General features: G+C 37.9%; 1 protein-coding gene across 8 annotated transcripts in view; it reads left to right on the forward strand.

Annotated features, from left to right (window-relative positions):
- The window catches only part of FRYL (FRY like transcription coactivator), a 244255-nt gene that overhangs the window by 188130 nt on the left and 34793 nt on the right, over nt 1–21332 (forward strand). For 6 of the 8 annotated variants that reach the window (XM_060012585.1, XM_060012583.1, XM_060012588.1 and 3 more), the window contains 12 exons: nt 584–734; nt 1403–1506; nt 3129–3314; nt 5063–5267; nt 6532–6653; nt 7502–7692; nt 9200–9294; nt 10359–10966; nt 11271–11368; nt 14908–15078; nt 17007–17147; nt 20444–20641. In XM_060012585.1, coding sequence (XP_059868568.1) covers nt 584–734; nt 1403–1506; nt 3129–3314; nt 5063–5267; nt 6532–6653; nt 7502–7692; nt 9200–9294; nt 10359–10966; nt 11271–11368; nt 14908–15078; nt 17007–17147; nt 20444–20641 — 2270 coding nt within the window. The remainder of the gene's footprint in view (nt 1–583; nt 735–1402; nt 1507–3128; nt 3315–5062; nt 5268–6531; nt 6654–7501; nt 7693–9199; nt 9295–10358; nt 10967–11270; nt 11369–14907; nt 15079–17006; nt 17148–20443; nt 20642–21332) is intronic. The other 2 variants (XM_069540693.1, XM_060012586.1) reach the window with 1 other exon arrangement.

A 21332-nucleotide genomic window follows, 5' to 3' on the forward strand; every position in this document is an offset into this window, starting at 1 on the left:
TAACACTTAGGTAGGGTAGAATAGAAGCACAAGCCTTCAGACTGGAAGGGACCCTGAAGATGATCTGGTCCAATCTCCTCATTTTGCACACGATGGAACTGAGGCCCAGAGAGGTTAAGTGACTTACCCATGTCACACAGAACTCACATTTCCTGATGGCCTTTCTTACTGCACCCTGCAGCCCCACTGTGGTAGAGCAGATTTCCTTTGAAGATGGGTTTGTACTGGCCCTATCTCAGGAAATTTAGAACTGAGTAACTTACCAGAAGGCCCTTGTTACAAGGCAGCTTCACCCATAATGTGGTCTCATAGCTTGGACATCAATTGTGGAATCATGATGAAGTGTTTGTGTAGTTTTGCTTTGATTTAAAGGATGGAACCTGAATTGATATCTCTTTTCTCTCTCTGATTTGCTTAATCTGATAAGATTTGTACCCATGTCTACCTAGCAAACATATGTCCAAATAGTGGGAAATACTTTTTATCACTTTCCAGTGCTATAAATAGTTGGTGTTTTACTAGAGTTTGCTTATATTGGCGGAAAGTAGATGGTGTAGACAATGAGATCATTTTATTTTGATAGGTGATTCAATGCCACTTTATTCTAATTGGCGACTGAAAGTGATGGAGCATAATCAAGGAGAGCCACTACCCTTCCCACCAGCTGGAGGCTGCTGGTCACCACTGGTGGATTACTTGCCTGAAACGTCATCACCTGGATTACCTCTTCACAGGTGGACCACAGTGTCATTCCTATTTCATATGAGCCAAACCACTGTTTAACACTTCCAGCTTTCTTTACACTGACAACACAAAACATGAGAAACCTTCTTTCTTTTGATACTGCAACAAATTCGATCCGTGCGTTTAGATTTTAAGAAATCTAAAAACTCACACTTCTCACTGTTTACAATTAGTATGACTAAATCTAATTCTGCTGCTGCTGCTTTTCTGGGTGTCTGGCATAGTTACTTGACCTTTCTGGGACCCAGTTACTACATCTGAAAAATATTATTTTCCGGTAGTAGGCAGTATTATTTTAAATTGAGTTAAGCTGATTTCTATTTAGCAAAAATCACAATAGAACAGTTACCGCATTCTTTCGAAATGTATTATTGTACCAAACATGTACTGAACACCTACTATGTGGCAAGCAGTGTGCTAGGCCTTAGGGTTGAAGATGAAGAAAATATGGGCCTTGACTTCAAGGAGCCCTTAGCCAGATAGGTTTTTTCTAAAACTATCATGTAACAGTTTCTTCAGCTGTATTTCTTTCTTCTTTTTTTCTTGAGAAATTGTATTTTTTCCATAAAAGACAATATTAAAATCTTCAAGTAATTTGCATAAGATTTTCTCTAGGTTTACTCTAGTGACACATGAATAATGCTCTTGTTTGTCATAGGTGTAACATAGCCGTCATCCTTTTGACGGATCTCATTATCGATCATAGTGTGAAGGTGGAATGGGGAAGCTACCTCCATCTTCTTCTTCATGCAGTCTTTATAGGTAATACATATTCGGCACTAATTCCTTCATTTTATATTTTTGTGATAATTGAAAGTCAGTATAGTATGTTTGTTTGCTTTTTACAGGTTGTATTTTATTTACTTTTTAGTTGAGGTAGAGTTGATTTACAATATTAGTTTCAGGTGTACAAATAATGATTCAAAATATTTTATAGATTCTACTCCATTTATAGTTATTATAAAATGTCAGCTACATTCCTTGTGCTGTGCCATATACCTTTGTACCTTATTTATTTTATACACAGTAGTTTGTATCTCTTAATTCCCCACCCCTACCTTGCCCCCCCACCCACCCCCCCCCCCGCTTCCCTCTCCTCACTGGTAACCAACTAGTTTCTTCTTTATATCAGTTAGTCGGTTTCTGTCTTGCTGTATTCACTAGTTTGTTTTATATTTTAGATTTCACTTATAAGTGACAACATACAGTATTTGTCTTTTTCTGTCTGACATTTCACTGAGCATAATACCCTCTAGGTCCATCCATGTTGCTGCAAATGGCATTATTTCATTCTTTTTTATGGCTGAGTAGTAGTCCATTGGGTACGTAGACCACATTGTCTTTATCCATTCATCTGTTGATAGACACTTAGGTTGCTTCCATGTCGTGGCTGTGGTAAATAATGCTGCTGTGAACATTGGGGTGCGTGTATCTTTTCTAGTGTTTTTGTTTTCTCTGGGTATGTGCTCAGGAGTGGGGTTGCTGGATCATACATGGTTGCTCTATTTTTAGTTTTTTGAGGACCCTCCATATTGTTCTCCACAGTGGGAAAGGAGATATGGTTTCAAGAAAGTTTCTTCCTATTTCTCTATTTTCTGTATGTTATTTCCATGACACTTTTTACCGTGATTCTTGTGGTCTACAGCAGAGTTATTCCTAGCCTCTCGTTTAACCACAAACAAGTCTGTTATACCCATTCCTATCATACAGGGCATACAGGTATGCCCTCCAGCAGGGAAAACTCTGTAGCAGGAGTAAAATTAATTTACCTCTGGGACTGGGAACTTTCAGAGTAAATGGAAAATTGAGACGGGTACTAAGTGTTTCCCAAAAGAATTAGATTGTGGACAGTCTGGTTATTACAGCTACAACTCCACTGTGCCCTCTGTAACAAACATGTGGGATCCATCACATCAGCAACACTTTTCATGCTTGTAGGATTGCTCTCCTGAAGCAAGTCAAAATAGCCATCTTCTCCTGAATTTTCCTGATATGTACACATATTATATAGGCACTGCTTTCTTCTTTCAGTAAGCAAACATCTCTTGACTTTCTATTGTGTTCTAGGCACAAAAAATGCTTGCCTTTGAAAGTTCTTTTACATCTAGTGTTATGTAACGAGTATTAGTTTCTAAGAGATTGCTAAATTTTAGACATAAAACACACTGGAAATTTGTCTTGATTCTCCCTAGTCCAGTAGGACAATAGGCTATTGTAAAAGGGTGTACACGCTGTAGGCCAATAAAGAACTTGATTGATGTACTATGTCATCTTTCACAAAATATTTTATATAATTTCTGCTTTTCTTTTTAAAATATGAGTTTGATAGCAAGAATACTCACTATTTCTCTTTACTGATGATGATTTTCTACTGTTCTCTTTAGGGTTTGACCACTGCCACCCTGAGGTGTATGAACATTGTAAACGCCTGCTTCTGCACTTGTTAATAGTAATGGGATCCAACAGTAACATCCGAACTGTTGCTTCTGTCCTTCTCAGGAACAAGGAGTTTAATGAGCCCAGGGTGCTTACAGTCAAACAAATTGCACACTTAGATTATACTTTCACAGGTATTTGCTTTAAAAGTACAGTTTGGGGCTCCCCTGGTGGCGCAGTGGTTGAGAGTCCGCCTGCCGATGCAGGGGACACGGGTTCGTGCTCCGGTCCGGGAAGATCCCACATGCCGCGGAGCGGCTGCCTCCGTGAGCCATGGCCGCTGAGCCTGCGCGTCCGGAGCCTGTGCTCCGCAACAGGAGAGGCCACAACAGTGAGAGACCCGCGTACCGCAAAAAAAAAAAAAAAAAGTACAGTTTGAAACTGGAACCGTACTTCGTTAATTTGGAATCCTGCATTAGAGAACATCAACTGAAGTTGAGATACTAGAGAATATTTTTTAATGTAGTTTTAATATTTTAAGTACCGTTAACATTATTTATTAATTCATAGAAGAAGGAATTAAACTTGGAGTATTTGAATCTCTCTTACCTTTAAGGGTCTTTGTCATAAAAATGTTAAACTCTCCACATGTAAGTTAAAGGTACAATGAAAGAGTGGCTTAATTTGTTGAGCACTGGTTATGACAAAGATGGTGAACTTGTATTAGATTCCCTCTACTCTCAAGATCTGAAAAATTGACAAAGGAAGACATTTAAAATTTTTATTCACTCATTTATACTGATTGCACTTAAAATGTTGTGCATCTTGAAGTCTAGTAAGTTCCAAATTATGTATTTTGAAGTAGTGAGGTCCAAATTAATGAGACTTTAATGTAAAATTTATTTCACTGTTGATGTGAATTTGTTTTACTTTTCAAGTTATATTTTCTTTTTCCCTAATAGCCCTAACTTATTTATTTCATTCATCAATATCATCAGGTTTATAATAGATGATCTAGAAAATAATTGGTTTTTAAAAATTGAAATAAAATTACTTTCTTTTCCTAATCATATAATGCCACATACAGGGTTAATAACCTTTTAAAGTTACTTACTTAAAGCCCTGTTATTTACTTAAAAACCTGTAGTTAGTGAGAAAACATCTATTAGTAAACTTATTCGCCTTTTTAAACCATGATTAAAAGATGAATGGAATAAAGTTTACTGCCTTTTTTTATGTTAAAGCATTTCTAGTCAAAATTTCATAGTTTGGTGTTTGTTTTTAAGGCTCCTTTTGCTATTTTGTAAATGTGGGCATTAGTAATGACATTTAGAATTATTTAATAATTGACATAATATCAATATAACAAATAGACTTTAAAATTGTCCTTGTTTAAGTAAAGTGAAGCAGAAAGCATAGACTCCTTAACATAAGAAATTAAAAGTCAGTTCTCGGGCTTCCCTGGTGGCGCAGTGGTTGAGAGTCCGCCTGCCAATGCAGGGGACGCGGGTTCGTGCCCCGGTCCGGGAAGATCCCACATGCCGCGGAGCGGCTGCGCCTGTGAGCCATGACCGCTGAGCCTGCGCGTCCGGAGCCTGTGCTCCGCAACGGGAGAGGCCACAACAGTGAGAGGCCCGCGTACCGCAAAAAAAAAAAAAAAAAAAAAAAAAGTCAGTTCTCATTATATATATAAGTGTGAATGGCAACCTATGTTGAGGAAATATGCCAAAATATTAGGAAACTGCCAGTTTCAACTTTGTCCAGCAGATGGCAGCACAGGACTGCATAGCAAGTCCAAATCGTTAAGTTTGACTGAGAGGCTCTGAAAACAACGTTTGCTCAAAAACTCACTCAGTGTAATTTGGTGCTTGTGGGGCTCACTTCTTTGAGGGTTGTGGGAGATTGCTTCCATCTGGGCATTCACGCCCCGTGTCTCTTTCAGCAGGTGTTAGCGATTTTATACCTGATTACCAGCCCTCCCCCATGACCGACTCAGGGCTCAGCTCAAGTTCTACCTCCTCTAGTATCAGCTTAGGAAATAACAGCGCTGCCATTTCACATCTGCACACCACCGTCCTCAGCGAGGTCGACATCTCAGTAGAGCAGGATGGAAAAGTCAAAACCCTCATGGAATTCATTACCTCAAGGTAACGTTTGCAGCTCCTACCATTCCTGACGCGTAGCTGCGTTAAGTCATGGTTTCATTTGTCAGCTTCAGCGAACCCTATTTTGTTTTCCAAAGGGTCATTGATTTGGAATAGGCAGGTTTGTATTGTGCAATATTTAGAAAATTTGATGCAACCAGAGACTTTCTTCTTTTGCTCACACTGTTATACCTAAGGAGGGCCTTAATCATGACTAGATACCAGGTACCCAAAGAGGATACAGTATTATCTGAATATATATTTCTGCCTCCATTAGCTACATCTTCAAATATTTATTTATGGCCTACTCTTTGCAAAAGCACTATAAATAAAGAAGAAACATAGGTGGGGAGAAAGGGGCCAGTATACCACAGCAAGAGCAAAATCACAGACGTGTGAGAAAACAAAGTATTTTCGGAACTGGTGAGTAATCCAGCCTGAGTGTAGTGTGGAGGAATTTCTAGACAAGCTGGAGGGCCATGAAGCCCTGGCCAGAGGTTATAGATCTTTTAAGAAAGAAGACATTATCAAAAATCTTTGAGCTGGCTGGGGAGGGTGAAGGACCCAATTAAATAAATATGTTGACATGCCATGGAGCGGCTGGGCCGGTGAGCCATGGCCGCTGAGCCTGCGCGTCCGGAGCCTGTGCTCTGTGGCGGGAGAGGCCACAACAGTGAGAGGCCTGCGTACGCAAAAAAAAAAATGTTGAGAAAATCAGTCTCATAGCAAAGTATGTGATGAATTAGAGGTGTTACGGACTAGAGGCAGCATGACCACATCTTTTTTCCAGGGCACTTTGGGCCTATGGCAATAAGGGGCCTAACCCTTACTAGCCAAGCTGGTGAATGCAAAGATATTTTAAAGAAAGAATTGACAAGTAGTTTTAACTTATAAATTATTTTATTTGCATCACAATCCAAATACAGTCTAGCCTCTACAAAGGAGACTGTTTTGACCTGTAATACCTAAGCAGTAACCAGTACTCTTCTCACTTGGCAAAATTTGCCATCTTTTCCTGCTACCTCTGAGAGAGTTTGACTGTAACAATGGAAGACTTTGAAATTATACGTAACTTGGATCTTCCTGTACTTGCTCTAGATCATTACATATCCAAGTACATAAATAGTAGCAGTAGGCTGTGTGACATGCTGTTTGATTTATTCAACTACTATCCTTTCTAACTGCAAAAGCACATTTTAGGTGAGTATGAGTTAAACCTTAATTAAGTTTAAAAACCAAGGGAATCATGTCTGTTCTCTGTTTTCAGAAAAAGAGGGCCCCTTTGGAACCATGAGGATGTTTCTGCCAAGAATCCTAGCATAAAGAGTGCTGAGCAGTTAACTACATTTTTGAAACATGTGGTTTCTGTTTTTAAGCAGTCAAGCTCAGGTATCTTTTAATAATCATTTCAGGTAGTATTTACTTTCAAGCTGGTCTTTTAGTGTGATCTCAAAACTTATGATAATGTTTAGCAAAAAGTTGACAAGTTGACATGTCTAAATTTTCAAAAGTTTCAGACAGGTTTTCTTTTTTACTTACTAGTGATAACAGATTTGTTCTGGTTGAAGAAAAACTGTTACTACTTAAAAATAAGAATGCTACTTTGACGCTCTGGGGTTCTTAGTTTGGTGTAAGACGGCATAATAAAATTACAATATAATTGTTTATTATGAAACAATTATATTGAAGGAACATAGGTAGAGATGACAAACTCTTAAATTATTTTTTTATACTGGTTTGGGCTTCGATCTAAAATTTAACACATTCTGAAAATTATAGTAAAATGTATCTAAAACAGTGGTTCTTAGCTAGGGGTGATTTTGCTTCTCAGGACATTTTGCAATGTCTGGAGACATTTGTGTCACAATTAGGGGGCGCGGGGCAAGTGGTTAGTACTGGTGTCCACTTGGGTAGAGGCTAGGGATTCTGCTACACAGACACACACTACACAGGATAGCCTTCACAACAAAGAATTATCTAGCCAAAATGTCAGTAATGCTGGGGCTGAGAAACCCTGTTCTCAGGGATTACTTCCCTGGAGATTAGAATGAAGAGTCATCTAAAGTGCAGATGGAATTTAATGAAAAGAAAAAGCATCAACTTATGAAATATTAGTGCCCACCCAGTTTGCCAGGTATTGTGCTGGCACTGGGTTTAACATGGTTATTAGCCTCTGATCCTAACCCCTATATATATCCTGAAAAACAAGCACTTACTTGTTTCCTTTGCTTTCACAGAAGGAATTCATTTGGAACATCATCTTAGCGAGGTTGCTCTGCAGACAGCACTTTCTTGTTCTTCTCGACACTATGCTGGGAGATCCTTTCAGATTTTCAGGGCCCTTAAGCAGCCTCTTTCGGCAACTACACTTTCTGATGTTCTCTCCAGACTTGTAGAAACTGTAGGGGATCCAGGAGAAGATGCACAGGTAGTTCATTCAATTCTTTTCAGCAAGTATCGAGCACTCCTCATTGTCAAGGACTTATTGCCAAATGTAAATCATGGCAGGTAGAGCAAGATAATGGTTGTATAGAATTACTGATGTCGGATGCTAACAAGCAAAGAATTAAGAAACAAAGTTGTGTAATTAATGTTTAATAACACACTAACTGAATTAAATAGTGCCTATCAGAAACAGCTTTATCACACACACCTGGATGTTATTCTGAGATGACCGCAAGGTATAAGAGGAATTTAAAGTTAGATGTAAACTAGAACACTGAATTTCATTTGTTAAGATAAATTAAGTGAAATACTGCAATAGAGAGCTTACATAGGTCTGTACAGACTCATGACTTTATTAACACTGTTTTAGACACCGAGGATACAGTAATGAACAAGACAAAGTTCCTGGCATTCTGGAGCTCACATTTCATTGGGGAAACAAGCCTTTAATCCACCAATAAAGTATAATACAAGTTTACTTAGTGATGAATGCTGTGAAAGTAATAAGGTAGAGTAACAGGTTAAAGAATGATGGGGGAGAGGATTTTTTATTTATTTATTTATTTATTTATGATCATCTGAGAAGAAGAGTTTTGAACACATGTTTAAATGAAGTGAGCCCTGTGATAATCTGGGGAAGAGGGCAGAGGGAAACAGGACTAACAAGTGCAAAGGGCCTGAGGCAGAAGCAATTGGCTTTTTAAAGGAACATCAGGGGAATTCCCTGGCGGCCCAGTGGTTAGGACTGACTCGGCGCTTTCACTGCTGGGGCCCAGGGCTCAATCCCTGGTCAGGGAACTAACATCCCGTAAGCCTCATGGCTCAGCCAAAAATTAAAATAAAACAAAATAAAGAACATCAAGCAAACCAATGTGGCTAGAACGTACTGGTTGGGGACCTCCAGAGGCAGGAGATTGATGAGGTAAGCAGGTCCAGATCATGCGAGGCCAAGGAGGTTCTGGTGGGAGGTGGGAGTTTACTCTGAACTGATGGGAAACCGCCCATTGGTTTTAAAAGGAAGGTGATGGATATGACTTGCTTTTTTTAAACACTCACTCTGTAGGCTAGGTGGAATCCTTAGGAAGGCAAGAAAGGTCAGTTAAGAGGCTCTTTGTAAGAGTCCAGGCCAAAATGATGATAGTTTGGATTAAGGGGAGCTATGGAGGTAGAGAAAAGGAAGTCAGATTTAGGATTTATTTTTAAAGTAATATTTTCAAGGTGCTGATGGATTCAATTTAGATGTGAGAGAAAGAAACAAGGATGGCTCCTAGATTTCTGACCCAGGTAATTTTGGGTGCATCGTGTTGCCAGTATAATCAGTTTATACCATTAGTTTGATGCATTCTCATCCATCAGCAAGATCACGTTGCTCAAGAGTTTATTTTGTAATATTAATGTGGAGTTTGTTCTATTTTGAAATCTCATCAGGAAGTGCATTGCAGTTTCTTCTTTCCAGAGTATGATTAATTAAGATCTGCCTTTTTTTCTAGGGATTTGTGATTGAGCTTCTTCTCACGTTGGAATCTGCAATTGATACTTTGGCTGAAACCATGAAGCATTACGATCTTCTTTCTGCCCTTTCTCAGTAAGAGCTGAAAAACTAGGCAACCGGCAGACTTGTATTTAGACCTTCAATAGCTAAATATGCGTAATACTATATTGTTCTAATATCGGCAGTGAGAGTACTACCCTTAAATTCAGATGGATTGCCGGTGGGAAAATGAGCCTCAGACAGTGAGACGTGTGAAAGCTCACGGGGCTAGTATGCGGCAGTGCCGTTCCTCTGACACCCTAGTCAGAGACCTTTCTGCTGTGCCACTCGGCTTCAGCCTCAGTGACAGGCTGTATTACTGCCACACTCAACATCCTCTTGTCACCCCAGCAGGCCAGGCTCCTTGGGACTCGCACCTTCCACATACTGTTGCTTCTCCCTGGACCAGCCTCTCTTCGAACTTTGTCTTCCTTGCAAATCCCAAATTGGTTTATCCTTCAAGTCCCGTCTTAATATCACCTCCTAGCTAAGTATTTCTAACTGCCCCAGGGGAATGCTAAGCATTCCATCCTTTGGGATCTCACAGTATTTTCTTAATATTTTCATAACAGCAACTAACAGGCTCTCATTTATCCATTTCCATGGACTTTAATGTTCCTAGCATTTTGCATACTGCTGGCACACGTAGAAAGTATTCTGTAATTATTTTTTAATCAATGATAATTAGATGTGAGGGAGAAGGAGAAATAAAAACTAAATTTTTGAGCTTGGTTCTTTTGGAAAGAATGTGAATTGACAGAAATAGGGACATCAGGACCTTTGAGTCTGGGGGTGAGACAAACGAGGCCTGCTTTGGACGTAATATGTACTAAATCCCAGAGCTGAAAGTTATCAGCAATAACTATGGCAGAATTTTCGCTTCAAATCAAACCTCATCCAACCCAAAGTAGCCACAGTGGAAAAGATACTGTTGTACATTTTAATAGGGAGGAAAGAACTGAAATTGGGTTAAGCAAAGTCAGATATACTTAAAAATGATTTTTCCTGGTAACAGTTACCATTTTGCAGTGTTTTCAAGAGTACAGTTAATGTAGCAAAAGAAGCGATTGTGCATGGATTCATCTTTTCTTTTTCTTTCTTTTTTTTTTTTTTTAAAGAACCTCATACCATGATCCTATAATGGGAAACAAGTATGCAGCTAACAGGAAAAGCACTGGACAACTCAATCTAAGCACAAGTCCCATTAATAGTAGCAGTTATTTGGGATATAGCAGTAATGCAAGAAGTAACTCTTTGAGGTTAAGTTTAATTGGTGACCGAAGAGGTGACCGGCGGCGGAGTAATACACTGGATATAATGGATGGACGGCTCAACCACAGCAGTAGCTTAGCGAGGACTCGAAGCCTTTCCTCCCTGAGAGAGAAAGCCGTGTATGATGTGCAGCCCACTACTGAGCCTGCCAGCTTGATGGCCACCATTTTTTGGATAGCAGCATCTTTATTAGAATCAGATTATGAATATGAATACCTCCTGGCTCTCAGACTTCTCAACAAACTGCTGATCCACCTGCCTTTGGAAAAATCAGAGAGTCGAGAGAAGATTGAAACCGTACAAAGCAAACTGAAGTGGAATAATTTCCCAGGCCTTCAGCAGCTCTTCCTTAAGGGTTTTACCTCAGTATCCACACAGGAAATGACAGTGCACCTCCTGAGTAAACTCATTGCTGTCTCCAAACACACGTTGGTGGATCCTTCCCAGTTGTCAGGTGATGTGACTTGAATTGCACCAACTCTTCGCTTTTCTTTAATATAGTGAAATGTTAACTAATTGTTGGTTTTGAAATCTACTAATTTCTGCTTTTCCACAAACAGTTATGGTTTTCTTAATATGTGAGATAGCTTAAATTCTTTGGTAAAAGCAAAAAAAAAAATTTTTTTTTTAGAAGATCAAGTACTCCAGGAAATAAAAAGAAAATGGTTTTTGTGAACCATGAAAAAAAACATCCTTTAATTTTTAAAATAATGTGCAATAAAATTGGTTATTGTTTGCTTTTTTTTTTTTTTTGATAGGCTTTCCTCTTAACATCCTTTGCTTATTGCCTCACTTAATCCAGCATTTTGACAGCCCAACTCAGTTTTGCAAAGAAACAGCTAGTCGAATAGCAAAGGTAAGCAAATGTGATGCTGGAAGATAACACTTTAGGGAATTTTCTCTGGAGTTTATCTTAAGGGGGGAAGTCTCTTGAAAATCCTTTTACTGTCACTTCCTATCTAAATTTTTATTCTTTTATGCATATGAAGGAGTAATATAGTAATGATATGTTAGCTGCTCAAATGACAGTGAATAAAATTATTTGTTTAGAGTAGCTCTCCTCTGAGTCTGAATCTTTTTCTGCTCTGTTTCCCTACTTTATCCTCTGTCAGTTTCCAAGTCATTCATTCATTTGCCCCCCAGATATGTACTGAGCACTGGATCAGGTGCTGGAAATACAATGATAATCGTAGTAAATAGAATCCTTAGCCCTATGGGCCTTAGGATGGCAGTGCAGTCAAGTAAGTAGACAATCACCGTAGAGTCTGGTGACTTTGCAATGGGAGAACAAAATATTCTAGGGACACATAAAGCAAAAGTCTGCCTGGGGGAAGTCATTTAGATCTAAGTGGACTTGAAGGGCAAATAAGGTCCCTGGATGAGAAACAAGAGCAGGGCTGAAGGTAGACATTTTCCAGGCAGGAGAAATTGCATGTGCAAAGGCCCTGCGGAAGAAGAGGGCATAATGTATTTTTTGATTCTGAAAGTTCTCTCTCCCTTTATGTTTGCCTTTTTCCTTCTAACATTCTCTTTATCTTCTCTCTCTGCTCCCTTCATTCTTTTCTCTTCCTTATTTGACTCTTTCCTTCCCATCATATATTTCTTAAACACATATGTACCTATTTTTAAATCGTTTGTGAACATTTGTTTAAAAGTTTTATAGGTCTTAGTCTTAATTGTAAAAGCATATGATGTTGACATTTTATCTATTTAGTAACGTCCTCTTAAGAACAATAAAGAGATCACATATACCTTACCTTCGGCTTAAACTTAATTCTTAACTAATTTTATTTTATATATTTATTTTTTTTTGTCACATTGAGTCTTGGAAAAAAGACTTTTCAGGCTGAAAATACAAACAGTTACAAGAAGGAGTTATAGGAATTTACAAGTAATATACATACAACAGGAAATCAGGTGAACTGGAGGGGGTGACTCAATAGTAATATAAGTAAGATAACCTGGCTAAAGCACTGGGAGAAAAATCAGAGAAGTCTGCAACAGAAGGGAACAAGCAAGTAAATTTCTCTGGAAGAGCATTTTGTATAAGCAGTTTTTTTCAAACCTGAGATTCAGTTAGCAAGTAGCACAGCAGTAAGTGGAAGGAGCAAGCTTCTAGAAAACCAAATAAAACACCCATCTCTCTATGGCCGCCATTTCAGTACTGTTAAATGCAAATTTATCTCTGGGTGCCAATGGAGTGAAAAAAGACTACCAACCCAATTAATCACATACACAGTAAAAAAGAGTAAGTAAGAACATTTTCATTATCTGGATAGAAAATGTTTAATAAGTGACAAGAAAATATTTAATAAAACTTGCTGTTGAATCCATCCTTATTTAAATTTCTAAATAGATATGGAGAAATTCTTAACCATTTTAACAGCATGTATTTAAAAAGAAGAGCCATTATTATAGTTCATGGAGACATATCTTAGTTTTGAATATGATGGTTTGTACTAAAAAACCCAACAACATGTATTTGCATTAATGAGGTCTAAAAGTGATTTTTAAAATAATTTATTAAAATGACTTTCATTTTAATATTCTAATAACACACCATTAGGAAAATGTAAACAAAGATTTTATTTTTTTCTACATGAGGGGTAAGAAAGAAAATATAAGGAAAGAATGTATATTGGCTTATTTGGGGATTTTAAGAAAGTAAAAAGCATAAATCCCTTGATAGGGGAAGTAGAAGCATTTGAGATTGGCGGCGGAAGTGCTGAGTAATTTGCTGAGTGTTAGGTCAGGTGAGAAGCACAGCGTGACTGGAAGGCCATAGAAGGCCCTTGAGCTCCAAGCCTCTGCTGTCCTGACCGAGGCAAAGCACAGGAAAGTCCCAAATATCTTTTATGTTTTTAAGAAATCAAATATGTGGCTTGCTGATAGTCATAAACTGCTATTAAGTCTGTTTTCTTCCTGTTGAGCAGCACACAAAGGTTCCCTCTGTGGCCTTTCAGCAACCTGCAGGATGTGAACTAAATTGATTCCTTAATTGTTCTCTCACTTAAACTGTTGAGAATAATTTTCTGCCATTATGTGCTTCCTCATTATGCAAATATCACTCTTTCTACTGTTTGTGCCCTTGGAGAGCACAGAATTTCAAAATGAGGCAACACTTAGGACAAATATTGTCCTTTTTAGCTATTCATTATGGCAAAAATAGTATGCTAAAAAAGTTTGTTATAAAACATACTCTTTTTTGGCTCGTATTTTAACCTGGTAATTCCAAAGTTCCAAAATTAAATCTAAGCCATTTGTTTTACTATAAAATTACACAGCCTATTATTCTGAAGAACTTTCTTCTGTTTCAAAAAATAGGTTCTTAAAAAATCATTCTTTAAAAAAATATTCTTTAAGAATATAAGAATTCTATAGGAATACCTTATCCCTCAGGATAAGATTAGAATTTACTCTAAACTATAAAAATTTTTGCTGAAGGATAACAAATTTTGAAACTATAAAGTTATGTGGTTTTTAAAAAAATAGTGTGATAAATTATTATATTTTGAAATACAAATCAGAAATATCAAACAACTTTTCTTTTTTCTTCCTGGTGTCTGTTTTATGAGTAAAAGGCTAATGGCATGAAAACAGCTGCTTTTAATGATTTTATAAAATAACTTCCAAGGTACTGTATTAGTCTCTGCATAGTCTTGCATGCTTTCATATCTTGGGCCTACATTTGTTGATTCAGATTCTGTAGTACCGTATCACGCAAAGTCTAGGAAGTCAGTACACTTTGTAGTAGCCTGTAAATGATTGGCCAAGGACCTTAAGAGCTTTAGGTGATTTCCTGAAGAGTAGCTTGACGTCCACACTGGAGATTGCCATTCACTGGAGATGCAGGACTCAAACGTTTTATCAGTCCTCCAATGAAGTCCTCTGACTGTATCACACAGGTTGAGGCTTCTGCAGTTGACTGCCCTAGTGAGATACCCTGGACAGCTTGAGACTAAAGCACTTCTTCTTTGGCGTAGCAGCTCCGAACCTCGCTGAGGATTCCCACGTTGAGCCTGCCTGTTTAGTTATTTGTGCACTGAACCGTATATAGATTTTACAAGACAAAACTCTTTTTACGAAATGACACACAGGGTTTACAAAAACATTTGGGTTTTTACCAAAGACATTTTACATCAGACTGAAAAAAAGCCATACTCTTTAACACCCACGGAAGTGCTTGACATATTAATCCTCTCCGTATGATCTAAGGCATTCTCTTAAGAATGCCTTGTGCTTTTTCCTCTTCTGTTTAACTTCTCTACCATATTGAAATAAAATGCATTAACTCTTCAACATATATATCTAAATTGATGCATTAAATAAATACATTTAGTATAAAATCAAACTTAACTGTCTTTAAGTGAATGAAATTTTTGCTTGCTTTTTTAGGTTTGTGCAGAAGAAAAATGCCCAACGCTTGTCAATCTGGCTCACATGATGAGTCTGTACAGTACGCACACGTATTCCAGAGACTGTTCTAACTGGATCAACGTAGTGTGTAGATACCTGCATGACTCCTTCTCAGATACTACGTTTAGTCTTGTGACTTATCTTGCAGAGGTAAATTTACTCCCCCAAAAAAGGATTTTTCAACTGCTCTGTGGCAAAATTTTCAAATAGAGTTTATTTCTAGAAGCAGCACTGATGCTAATTAATCTTCAAATTTTCTTTGAGAGTGAATATAGGTAACATCTTTTTTTGAAGAAAAATATAGGTAATATCTTTCAAGTAAGGAGGAAGTTTTTATAAAGGTTTTTTTTTTTCATTTTCAGTGTTTATTTCCTCATTCACTGTCCTTAAGTGACATAAAGCTCATAATGATGTAAACCTCACCTTTATTTCAAAAGGCAAATGGTTTTTTTCCTGGTCTTGATCCTAGGGAATGGTTATCTTTTTGTTTCTACAGAACCAGCTCTTGGCTTTGAGATCCTTTCTAGAATAGTAATACAGCATGCAAAGTCATTTCTGCTGGGCAAGTTTTAATTTTGATTAAAACTATATTTTGATTAAAACTATATTTCCTTCCTAATGTAAAATATGATTTGGGGGGGAGTAAATAGAATTTTTAAATCTGGTGATAGAACAGCATGAAAAGTCAATACAGTTCACCTTGAACAATGCAGGAGTTAAGGGTGCCAAGCCTCCACACGGTCAGATCCACATGTAACTTACAGTCAGCCCTCCGCATCCGTGATTCAACCAACTGTGAGTCCTGTAGTGCTGTAGTATTTACTGCTGAAAAAAACCTACAAATAAGTGGACCCATGCAGTTCAAACCTGTTATTCAAGGGTCGACTGTGCTTATTTGTTGAAGAACTAACTTCGTGCCTAGAAAAGTAAGTTATTGAGTAGAGAGCCACGAGGAGACCCTCAAAAGGAAGAAATTCCTAGTCACTAAAAATGTTTGTCAGTGATACGTTCCTTTTCAGAAAGTTGACCTCTGGCAGCTAAACCTAACACACTGTACAAACTTAAATTACTTGTAACTCAATAAACATTTTAAGTATTGCTCATAGCACTGTTTAACTTAGCTAAGTCACTGATGGTGAGCATCATAAAGTGCTCAGGACTGGTGTGGAGTTTTAAGGTGTTGGTTTGGGTGGGTTTACTCCCATCGACTTTATATTTAGGTGAGCCAACAGCGTGAGCCCTCTGCCTGAGAGCTTCCTAACCTGAATGAATGCGCATCGCTAGGTTATCTTATACCTACACCTGTAGGACAAGAGCCAACATAAAGCCAGACCTCCTTAACTGGCTTTGAATTTAAGTGCCTTCGTCTAGCTTTCACTTTTGCGCCACCATAAAGTTCAACACTAAAGCAACACTAGCGCTCCCTGAAGACCCATCATGGGGTTCTAAGGTCTGGCACTGGCACAATACAGTGGGCCATGTAGTTCCAGTCTACAGAGAGAACGCTTTGTCTCCAATGTTACTCTTACTAGTGTAAGTTATCCTTGTTTTATGATTATTAATAACTCTCATTATTACTAACAACAGTACTAAAATTAATTACACATATTTAGAACTACACATATATAATTTAATTGTCCTACAAACCCTATGAGGCAAGTGTTACCAGTTTTATTTTTAAAATTCAAGGCTCAGAGAAATAAGAAACTTATCCAAGATCACATAGGTAGTAAGTGGCTGGTGTGAATGGCTTGCGGGTAGTTAGTTATTCTTTGGTGACGGTGGTGTAGCGGTTTTTCTCTTAACCTAAAATAAATGGTGTTTAGCTAAATTAGTTAAGGATATAAAAGAAAGCACTAAGATTAAGATGACAAGTAATCTGTCTAATTCTCCTTTCTGCAGCAAGGACAAGTAACAATAATAGACATTACCTTTTACCTTCATTATTCTCTGGATTTCTGATAACTCTAACCATGAACTCTTAGGTTAAATCTGTTATGGTTTTCAACATCACTCATGTAAATCCTGTGGAATTTTCTTTAACCTGATTAAAGTATACTTTTTAATATTACTTTCAGTTGTTAGAAAAAGGACTGTCCAGTATGCAGCAATCATTACTACAGATCATCTATAGTCTTTTGAGTCATATTGACCTCTCCGCTGCCCCAGTCAAGCAGTTTAATCTGGAGATCATAAAGATTATTGGAAAATATGTACAGGTGAGTGACCCCAGATCTCATGTATAGAAGTGTTCATCTCGAAACAACTTATAATCATAAAAAATTGGAAACACCTTAAGTGTCTAAGATAGGGGAAGTGGTTAGTTCATAAATCATGTTTTCAGGAATAGTTACAACATGAGAAAATGTTCTCAATGTGAGTGATGTCAAGCAGAATCTGAACGGTAGGATTGGCATGATTCCTGATTTTTATTTTTAATGATTATGTCCTCGAATGTACATTTCAGGAATCACTGGAAGGAATGTACACAAATGGCAGCAGTCACTGTCTCTGGACAGTGTACTTTGTACCTTTCTGTTTTTAACCAAGTCCTACATAATGAACAGATATTACTTTTAGAAACAGAAGAACTCTTTGAAGAGTCTGTATTTTAGAGTTGCTTTCTGTGTCTGGTAAAAAGTGCCAGATACTTAGAAAGTAGAAAATCAGACTTGGTTTAACTGCAAACGGCGACAAGTTAACTTGGTCTGTACTGAATTTCACTTTAGAACTATCTGTAAGAAAGGCCTTGACAACCAGAGCAGTATTGTGGATACAACTGACCAAACAGAGCAAACTCTTTGAGAGCCTTAACAGATTAATACTTTGTGTTTCTACTCCAGTGATACTTGTATTCACTAAAGCAAAATTTACAAATGGAAATACTCAGCTGCAATGAGTTTGTGTTCTAGTCCATATCTGAAAGTAACACAACTGTATCAAAATGTTTTTCAGTATTTTTATTGGGCAATCTGGGTTATTTTTTAGATTCCCTTGAAAATCAGTGATTGCAAATATTAAAAAAAAAACATAGGTTTCTTTGGTAACCCTGTGTATCTTCTCTGTTTTTATCTCTTAGGGAGCAAGGCTTCACCATTCAACAATTATATTTTTTTTCCTAAAGCACTTTTCTCTTTTTTTTCCTTAAGGCTTAAAGAAGTTAACTCATCAGATATTTGCTGGATCACCCGCAGAAATACATAGCACATTGAATTACTAATTTATGAAACATAGATACATTTCTTTTGTTCAGAACCACAAGCTTATATGCCCACTGGGCCAGCAAGTAACCATAAGAGGGCATAGATTTATGACTAAGTGAACTGCACATTCCTCATCTAAAAGGAACAGCATGACTAAGAATGGTTGCCATGTTGGAGTACAGGTCCACTGTGGCCAGAACTTCTGATTTTTCTTTTCTAATTTATAACGAGAAGCTCAAAATCTGGGTTTTTCTTTAAAACTGCCTAATTTTAAAATGTCTCAAATTTCTTTTCAAATTTCTTTTTATTTTTTAATTAATTTATTTTATTTTATTTTTAATTTATTTATGTTTTGGCTGCGTTGGGTCTTTGCTGCGCGTGGGCTTTCTCTAGTTGCAGCAAGAGGGGGCTACTCTTCGTTGCAGTACACAGGCTTCTCATTGCAGTGGCTTCTTTTGTTGCGGAGCACGGGCTCTAGGCGCATGGGCTTTGGTAGTTGTGGCTCGCGGGCTCTAGAGCACAGGCTCAGTAGTTGTGGCACACAGGCTTAGTTGCTCCGCGGCATGTGGAATCTTCCTGGACCAGGGCTCGAACCCATGTCCCCTGCACTGGCAGGCGGATTCTTAACCACTGCGCCACCAGGGAAGTCCTTAAATTTATTTTTAAATGTTGGGTAAACCAAGGTTATATTTAGCTGACAGGTCATCCCAGTTAGTGACTTCTGCTTTATTCAAATATTAAACATTTTACGTACATGTAAATGATAATCTTTTACATTTAGAACACAAGTACCAATATAATTTATGGAAATAGCTGTGAAGAGATTTTAGCATTTTGCAATGCCCAGAGCTCCTAATTATTTCCATAAGAAAAAAATGATGATGATTTTTACATAGTCTAACTTTGTTAAAGATAAACTGTTTTCTACGATGATGTGCTTAAAATGTCACAGTGTCATGTGGACATTTTTTTTTAAATTTATTTATTTTATTTATTTATTTTTGGCTGCGTTGGGTCTTCGTTACTGTGCGTGGGCTTTCTCTAGTTGCAGCAAGCGGGAGCTACTCTTTGTTCCAGTGCGCGTGCTTCTCATTGCGGTGGCTTTACTTGTTGTGGAGCACAGGCTCTAGGTGCGCGGGCTTCAGTAGTTGTGGCACGTGGGCTCAGTAGTTGTGGCTCGCGGGCTTCAGTGGTTGTGGTGCACAGGCTCATTAGTGTGGCTCACGGGCTCTAGAGCGCAGGCTCAGTAGTCACGGGCTTAGTTGCTCCGCGGCATGTGGGATCTTCCTGGGCCAGGGCATGAACCTGTGTCCCCTGCATTGGCAGGCGAATTCTTAACCACTGCGCCACCAGGGAAGCCTCATGTGGACATTTTTAATTACTAGTAATATTTTATGCTTTAGATGTCTTCGTATCAAGATGTTATTAGCTAAATTGGATAATTCATTTCTGCCAAAGATTTTTCACTTCCTTTTTTAAGTAGTATTTTCCCTCTCTCAGAACTGCCAACTGTGAAACAATATGTATAATACAAGGTTGAAGTTTGATTTTGGTACCACAAGAAAGAAAAAAAGTCATTTTTATATGATTTTCAGTAGGCAGTAAAAAAAAAAGTTCTAAATTTTTAATTAGGCATTAATTCCTCTCCACATATATGTCTGTCATATAAATCATTCCTAAATTACATTGGCAGAAATATACAAAACTAAAAGCAGAAGAATAACTCGAAAACATAGCCACCATATATGGGGGAAAAGTTCACCCTATACAGCTCAGGAATCACTGAGAGCATCGTTTTAGCACAGCACTTATGCTTATTATTCGGGGCTTGGGTCATTAAGAAAAATCTGAAATTTATTTAGTATTTTAATATTTTTATGTCTAAAAAGTATGCGTCAAAAATTGTTTATCTCCAAGACTTAAAACATTTAAAGTTCTAGAGTCTTAAAGCCATATACTTCATTCATCTAGAAAGTTCACATATATATACAACCCCTTTGTTTACCCCAACTGCCAGATTACTGTATTAGACTTTCTCAACCAGTAATATTTATAAAGCACTTATTGGGAAAAATGCAAAATATTCTGAGCTGGTAGCATTATTATATGTATAATATCTCATAAATTTAACGGTACAAATAATAACTTACTTTCTTTCCTTTTGTAACTCAGACCCTCTGTTAGGTACCTCAAAGTAAAAATGAATAATTTACAAGGAGTTTTTGTAGAAATAAGATTTTCATTGTCTACAGTGTACACTAAGTTTTTGTTCTTAGTTAAATATGTATTTGTCTATTATTTTTTGAAACCAGAGTCCTTATTGGAAGGAAGCCCTTAACATCTTAAAACTGGTGGTGTCTCGCTCGGCAAGCCTTGTCGTGCCCAACGATATCCCCAGGACCTACGGAGGAGATACAGGTTCTCCTGAAATATCCTTCACTAAAATTTTTAATAACGTCTCTAAGGAGTTGCCTGGGAAGACCTTAGATTTTCATTTTGATATATCTGAGGTAAGATGCTCAGAGATTGATAAAGGTGCTCTATTAGAAATTTTCATTTCTTCATTTATTCATTCTGTCATTCAACAAGTATTGATTGAGCTCATACTCAGCAGTAGATGCTGTGACAGGTGTCATGAAAATGGGGTGGGAGTGGGGAGAAGACTGCTCTCAGGGGAGAAGGCCTATAGCCTTTTGGGGAGATAGGCAAATAAACATTGTGATAAGTGCTTTGGCTGGAAGTAGGTTCGAAGTTCTATAGGAATATATAGCATGTATATCTAACCTGATCTGAGCTGAGTGTTGAGAGATAAGTAACCCTAGACAGGTATATATGGAAGTCTGGGGAGGGGGGAGTAATCCAAGAAAAAGCAGCATGTGTGAATGAAGGCTTGTAAGTGTGAGAAAGCGCGGCGCTCTGGAAACTTCCATCCAGTTACTGTGGCCTACCCTGAGCACGGAGTACAGAGGATGGAGGTATAGAGTAGGATGAGAGAGGAAGCTGAAGGCATAGGGAGCCGCGAGGTCACTGGCATCTTGTCTGACGAGATGGTTTTCTCTTGAAGCAGTAGGCGCTCTTAAAGGATTTTTAGCTGGAATAGGAAATATTAGGATTTGCATTTTAGGAAGATCACTCTGGCAACAGGATAGAAAATGGACCAGGGAGGAGCGGGGTAGAAATTTTTAAGGAATCTCTTACAGT

This window comes from Delphinus delphis, chromosome 5 (assembly GCF_949987515.2).
Source record: "Delphinus delphis chromosome 5, mDelDel1.2, whole genome shotgun sequence".
Classification (NCBI taxonomy): Eukaryota; Metazoa; Chordata; class Mammalia; order Artiodactyla; family Delphinidae; genus Delphinus; species Delphinus delphis.